The sequence below is a fragment of the Neophocaena asiaeorientalis genome, unplaced genomic scaffold, assembly GCF_003031525.2.
Source record: "Neophocaena asiaeorientalis asiaeorientalis breed wild unplaced genomic scaffold, Neophocaena_asiaeorientalis_V1.1 scaffold82, whole genome shotgun sequence".
Taxonomy (NCBI): domain Eukaryota; kingdom Metazoa; phylum Chordata; class Mammalia; order Artiodactyla; family Phocoenidae; genus Neophocaena; species Neophocaena asiaeorientalis.
The window spans coordinates 4,407,935-4,414,933 of NW_020173068.1; the positions used below are offsets into that span (position 1 = coordinate 4,407,935).

General features: G+C 49.9%; 1 protein-coding gene across 1 annotated transcript in view; it reads left to right on the forward strand.

Annotated features, from left to right (window-relative positions):
* The first annotated feature begins 1,562 nt into the window (after positions 1 to 1,562).
* The window catches only part of CCM2L (CCM2 like scaffold protein), a 16,514-nt gene continuing 11,077 nt past the window's right edge, over positions 1,563 to 6,999 (forward strand). The window contains exons 1-4 of the mRNA XM_024743056.1: positions 1,563 to 1,611; positions 3,910 to 4,077; positions 6,226 to 6,309; positions 6,402 to 6,585. Of these exons, the coding sequence (XP_024598824.1) occupies positions 1,582 to 1,611; positions 3,910 to 4,077; positions 6,226 to 6,309; positions 6,402 to 6,585 (466 nt within the window). The 5' untranslated portion in view covers positions 1,563 to 1,581. The remainder of the gene's footprint in view (positions 1,612 to 3,909; positions 4,078 to 6,225; positions 6,310 to 6,401; positions 6,586 to 6,999) is intronic.

A 6,999-nucleotide genomic window follows, 5' to 3' on the forward strand; every position in this document is an offset into this window, starting at 1 on the left:
TTGGGAGGTGACTGGCAGGATGTAGGGGAGCAGGTGGGGGTGGCTGTATGAGCTAGCACTAAGCAGCCTGGGCCATTTCCCCACCCCCAAAAGAGGGAGGGAGGGGAAGAGGGAAGGCTGGTGTCTGGGAGTCTCTGTCAGCTCTCACACCCAGAGGCAGTGGGGAGCTCTGACCCTCGCTCCCACCGGCACTAACCTGGAACACCCAGGCTTTTAGAAAAAACTCAAAACAATCCTATGCATTGGCCCCTGCACTTCATAATTTCCAACTGCCTTCTTATGCACGGCCTGATGTCTTTCCTGCCACGTCTCTGACTGCAGGACAGGGTTTGGGGGATTATTGTTCCCGTTGGAAAGATGAGGAAACTGAGGCCCAGGCAGCTTACAATAAGCAACCTCCCTGGATCATACAGCAAGTCAGTTCCGGGACTTAGGTCTCCAGAACCCAGGGGTCATGGCAAGGTAAGAAGGGGTCAGTCAGAACCTTTCCAGCTGTCCTGGGTGGGCCACACAGACGGCATAGGCCCTAGAGGAAAGGAACCAGGCTTCAGATCAGAGCCAGACCCAGCAGATATCCCAGGTCCTCCTCTCATTCACTGTGTCCCCTCCTTGGGTCAGCCTCTGCAACTGAGCCTGTTTTAAAAATCTGTATAACAATGGTACCCCAATATTGTGAAGAATAAGTGAGACGAAATATGTAAAGTGCTCAGTCCAGAACCACAAAGGGAACCTTGCCTCTCTAATATTATTCTCTCAAGAGACAGTAAAACAGCCCAGGACACACAGACACACAGGTAAATAGTTAATATTTATTGAGTACCTCACATGTGCCAAGAGCCTTTCTAAGTGCATTTAATTCTTACAAGGTCACAAGGCTGGTATTATGCCCATTTTACAGATGGGGAAATGGAGGCACAAGAGGTTACAGACCCAAGGTCATAACCCTAGTAAGTGACAAAGCCAGGATTCAAACTCAAACAGCCTGTCTCTAAAGCCCATGCATACCACCTCCCTTAATAGTAATGATTAATTTTTAAAATCATTACTTGCTCAGACACAATATTCCATAGTTTATGATGTATTTTCCTACCCACTTCCATTTATTTCTCACCACACCAGCCCAGAGAGGAAGGCAATGTTTACTCCTAATTTATAAAGGGGAGGGGGAAACTGAGGCTGTGAAAGGGGGAACTAACCTGTCTTACCAAGGTCACACAGCAAGGTCGGTGGCAGAAGAGGGGGTGGTATTTGGGACTTTCTGACTCCAAATTCAGGGGACCATTCCCAGCCTTACTCAACTCCCAAGCCCCCTAAATAGCAAGCCTGCTGGCTGGAGGCCTTGGGGGCTTTCTCCCCAGGCCAGTTGCTCTGGCTGGGCTTCCACTGTTCAGCTGGAGGGTCCAAAGGCCGCATCCTCCACCCACCCCACACCCCACCGCTCACTATCAGATGGGAGGGGCAGGAACTCTGGGACTGGTGGAGTTTCCGACCAGGCAGGAAAAAGAACAAAGGAACTGCATGGGGGGAGAAGGTGGAGGGGGGTGGCCAGGAGGGTGGCAGGAGTGGAGGGGACACTTCACCATGGAATATGAAGTCAAGAAAGGGAAAAAGGTAGGTGGGAGGTTGGAAGGGGTGCGGGGTAGAGCGATGTCCCCAGAGTCGGAGAAGTGGGAAGCCTGGGGGGAGGAGGGGGGTGATAGGCAGTGAGTGGCATCAGGAGAGCCTTTCTTCTTATTGGGAAAGACCTTCCTCCCCACCCTTGGGCAGCCGGACATTTGGACTCAAAATTCCCTAACCCGTCTCCCTGCTCTCAGTGGCCTGTGCCATCCCAGGAATGGACAGACGGACAGGCACCTTCCAGGAAAATCCAGCCAGTCAGATGAGTTTGGGAGATATTCTCAACCTGCTTCCCTGGTGTTCCTGGGGGTTCCCTCCTGCAGCTTCTCAGACCGAGGGACAGATAGACAGCCACCCAACAAACCCATTCCCCTGCTCCCTGCCTCCCCAGACAGAAGGACCTCAGCCAGGGCAATTCTGTGCTATGAGGCTGCCTATCCAGGCTCGAGACACCTGCCTGCTCCCCCCCGCTGGGTTCCAACTGAGCCTGCCCCCTCCCTATCTTTATACAGGGCCCAGTTCTGCCCCAAAGGCCTCAGCCTGGGGGTCATTCCCCCCACCCCTAGACCTTTACCCCTTCCTGACTCTCAGATATTTTCTAGTCTGGTTCTCTGGGCATCACACCTGTTTGTCTTTGTGGTCCAGGGAGCCTCTGGGATTCCAACTCCTACCTCCATCCCCACTGAGCCCTCTTCCCCCAGGAAACCTAGATCCAGCTGTTTGGAAAGACTCCCACATGAACTGTGAGGGCTCCGAAGGGAGACAAGACATAGGTGCTTGTCCTCTCTTGGTTCATTCCTTCTATAGATATTTATTTATTCAGCACCTATTATGTGCCAGGCACTGTGCCTGGTGCTGGTGATGATGCACTTGGTGAGCAACGTCAGACAAGGACCCTGCTCCCTCCCTGAAGCTCACATTCTAGTGAGGGAGACAACTATTAATTAAAAAAAAAAAACAATTAATGTAAAACTGTACAGAAGTCTCCGTACACAGTGCTGGGGGACAGAATATTAAAGGACCCAGCCCTAGACTGGTCAGTTTGAGCTGAGATCTGATGGGTGGAAGGAAAGAGGACAGGGAAGAGTGTTTCCAGCAGAGGAACAGCATGTGCAAAGCCCCATGGTAGGAAGGAATGTAGCAAGTAGGAAGAACTGAAAGATGGCCCTATAGCTGGAGGGCAGGAATTAGGGGCAGTGTGGGGTGAGATGAGGCTGGAGAAGTGGGCAGGGGTGGACCACTGAGGGCCACAGACAAAGCATTTACCTCCCCACTCCACTCACATATACACACATACTCCCATATACAGGATAAAGTCCTGGCTCCGTAGCCGGCATTCGAGCCCTCTATGACTTGTTCATCCCGTCATTCAGCCACAGCTACAACACACCTTCTCCAGGCTCGTGCTCGCCCTTGCAGCCCCCAGTGTTTTGCACATGCTGTGCCCTCTGCTTGGGATGCTCGTTCCCACACCGCTTGTTCTCATTTCTCAGAGCTTCCACGTACTTCATCCAGGCTCCACGATACTGATTTTAAAACTTGAGCTGGGCCTGCAGCAGAATCACCTGGAGCGCTTGTTAATACACAGATCGTTGGGTCTCATCCCAGGTTCTGATCCAATAGGTTTGGGATGGAGCGCAAGAGTGTAGATTTCTCTTCAGTTCACAGGCGATGCTGCTGCTACTGCTGGTGGAGACCCAAGAACCACGCACTGAGAACCACTGCTCTAGAGCAGTGCTCACACTTTCCTGGGAGTTTAAATTCTGTTGGGATGGGCTGGGGCCCTGAAATTTGCTCCTTTAACCTTGATCCAGGCCGTTTTTATGCAGGTGCCCACTGGATTAAACTTCAAGGTACCTGTTAACCATTTCTAATATTTAGGAAAGCACAGAAAATAGCTTAAATACCTATGCACCCACCACTCAGCCACACTGAATGTTAATATTTTTCTGTACTTGCCCCAGCCTGGGTGGGGGTTCCTTAAGCCTCAGCCTGGGCCTTCACAGGGCTTCTACTCTCACCTGTGTGTTTAGAATGGAAGGTTTGGAGCCAGACTGCCCAAGGTGAACTATTGGTTCTACCGCTACTAGCTGGTGACCTTATTAGCTAGCTCCCTCTCTGAGGCTGTTTCTCCACCTATAAAATGGGAATCATAGAGCTACCCCCTCTGCAGAGTTTTTGTAAGAATTAAATTAGGTAATGTAAGTAAAAGGCTGAACATGTAAGTGCTGAATATGATCAAGTCAGTGGCTGTTATTACTGTTCTTCCCCCCACGCCCCCGCCTCCCCCAGGGCTTCGTGTCCCCCATCCGGAGGCTGGTGTTCCCGAAGGCTGGGCGCCGGGCAGCCTTTCGAAGTAGTGTGAGCCGCCGGCCCCTGCATTCGATGCCCCTTTATCCCCCCGACTACCTCATCGACCCCCAGATTCTGCTGTGTGACTATCTGGAGAAAGAGGTCAAGGTACTTTCGGGATGAGCAGGAGGGGTGGGAAGAATCTTGAGATAAGGGGCTGGGGGGAAAGTTTTCCTCAGCCCTCTTAGGTTACCTGGCTGGATCTGAAAATTAAACTGAACAAAGATTAACAGGAGAAAAGCACACACATTTTATTAAATTTTCACATGGACATGAGAGCCTTCAGAAGAGAATGGAAGACCCTGAGAAGTGACCAGAGCAGGAAGCTTTTATACTTTTTGACAAAGAAACAATAAATCTGTGAAGAATGGACAAGGCAGAGGGGTTTGGAGGGGGTTGGTAAATGGTGAAAGAGGAACAAGGTTTGTTTATACAGACTTCTCGGCCCTCAATTCCCTGTCCCTGGTGATAAGGATGTCTCCCTTCCTACTGGTACCCTGAAAGGAGGGTACCCTTCACCAGGGAGATTTATCGCCTGCTTTCAGGGAAGATGGGTGAGGTGGGGGAAGTTAGAGTGACCTTCCTGCTTCTGCCGTTTTCTCATACTCCTTCAGTTTAAGATATTCAACGTGCCAAGATGCCATATTTTAGGGAGGCACGTTCTGGATCCCATCAGGAAAGACCTTACCTCTCCCCCACACCAACCCCTGACCACACAGGGGAGGCTCAGGGGAAAGAGGCCTGGGTTCAAGGCAGCCTTGCCCCTGAATTATGCTGGGGACCCTCAACAAGTGACCTCCACCTGTTCAGCCTCAGTGTTGCCATCTCAACATGGGGCTCAAAGCCTACCCCAAGGGGAGAGCAGATGGGAAGGTGCTCTGTGCACCAAAAAGCCGGACTGTCCTGTGAGATTTTACTGCAGTGATGTTGCTGCTACTTGGACAGTGTCCAGCTTAAAGGAAGCCAGTTCTGCAGGCCACATGGACTTAGGCCAACTCAGGGGCTTTACTTCTATTTTATGAACACCATGAAGGAGCAGTGGAGAATCCTCACTACCCAATAAAGACTGATATGGGGGTAGGAGTGTCAGATTTAGTAAAAACAGGCACCCAGTTAAGTTTGAATTTTGGTGGGGGCAGGGATAAATTAGAGTTTGGGATTAACAGATACACACTACTATATACAAAATAGATAAACAACAAGGACCTATTGTATAACACAGGGAACTATATTCAATATCTTATAATAACCTATAATGGAAAAGAATCTGAAAAAGAATATGTATTTGAATCACTTTGCTATATACCTGAAACTAACACTGTAAATCAATTATATTTCAACAAAAAAAATTTTTTTAATTTGAATTTCAGATAGGCGAAGAGTACTTTTTTAGTTTTGATATTAGTTGTTTATGTGAAAACCAAGTTTAACTGGCATCTTGTATTTTACCTGGCAGCCCTATATGAAGAGAAAAGCTAGCAAACAAATCCACTTAAAAAACTGGGAACTGAAATTTCATAGAGAATAAAAAGAAAAGAAATGGTATGATTGGTAGAATCACCTAGAAGAATAAAACTAAAAATATTTTAAAAAGTTAATTCTTATATTAAATAACATTTAAGTGTGATAACATTAAGTTATAACTAAGAATGAATGAAGAATTAATTTACTATTAATTTAATTTAGGGCATCAGTTTTCTGACAAAATTATACACTAATTGGATACAACATTCTTCCCTTTCCATTTGACTTCTGCAACAAGATCATGAAGAGGGCCAGTGACCTGCACAGTCAGTTGACACTGGTGCTTTGGGTGCGCAGAGCCACTCAGGCCAAGCAGGAAATTCAAGCTATTCTAATGACTTTTGTTTCTGCCATAGCTAAATAACTATGTGCTCATAAAATAAGCTTATTTTAGAAAAAATAAGCTAGCAGTGAGAGTATGGACTCTGGTGTGTGGAGTCCAGTTCTGCCCTTTTTAGCTCTATCATATTGGGCAGGTTGTTTGGCTTTGCTGTGCCTTAGTTTTCTCATCCTTAAAGCGATGACGAATGAGTGCATAAAACTCTCAGGACTATGCCTGGCTCCTACGATGGCTTTAATAAGTTATTATCAGGCTATTATTATTAATTCAGATATTTTTATCTCAGTCTACCCGCACTGTGTCAGTGAGGAGGTCAGGGTCCTCCAAGGCTTCAGGAAGAACTCTCTCTGCTCTTTTCCCACCACCCCCGCCCCCGCCCCATTTCCATCCAGTTCCTGGGCCACCTCACCTGGGTCACCTCCTCACTGAACCCCTCCAGCCGCGACGAGCTCCTGCAGCTGCTGGACACGGCCAGGGTGAGGCTCCAGGAGAGGGGAGGGCAGGGTCTGGTCCCCTACCTCTCCCACCCGAGGCCCCCGGGACTCAGGAGATCCGACCCACCCCGCAGCAGCTGAAGGAGCTGCCGCTGAAGACCACGGCGGAGCAGGACAGCATCCTGAGCCTGTCGGCCCGCTGCCTGCTGCTCACCTGGCGCGACAACGAGGAGCTCATCTTGCGTATCCCCACGCACGAGATCGCCGCTGCCTCCTACCTGCAGGACGACGCGCTGCACCTGCTGGTGCTTAAGACCGGTACGGCAGGCGGGGCCTGGCAGGGGCGGGGCGGGGGAGGTGAAGGAGTGGAGAAAGGGCCCAACACCTAGTCTTGGGCATGGGCGTGACCTGGGGCAGGGGCGGGGCCTAAGGCTGGATAATTGGGTGATGGAAAGACCTGACCAAACTACCCTGAGACTAGGGACAGGACATGGCTGTTTGCGAGAAGAGGAAGCCCAAGGTTGAGGCTTGAAGGAGGGGCGGCCTGACCCACCATCTTCGAAACGGTGGAGAAGCCAGAATCCTGAGGCCTGAAGTTAAAGGGCGTGATGAAGGGTAGCAAGGCTCTGAGGCTAGGAGGGAACCTGCGGCAGAGGCGAAGTCTCAACTAGTGGAGGGGCCATACACTGGGGAGGCGGAGCTTGCGGCTGGGGTATCTTGGTGGGAGATGTC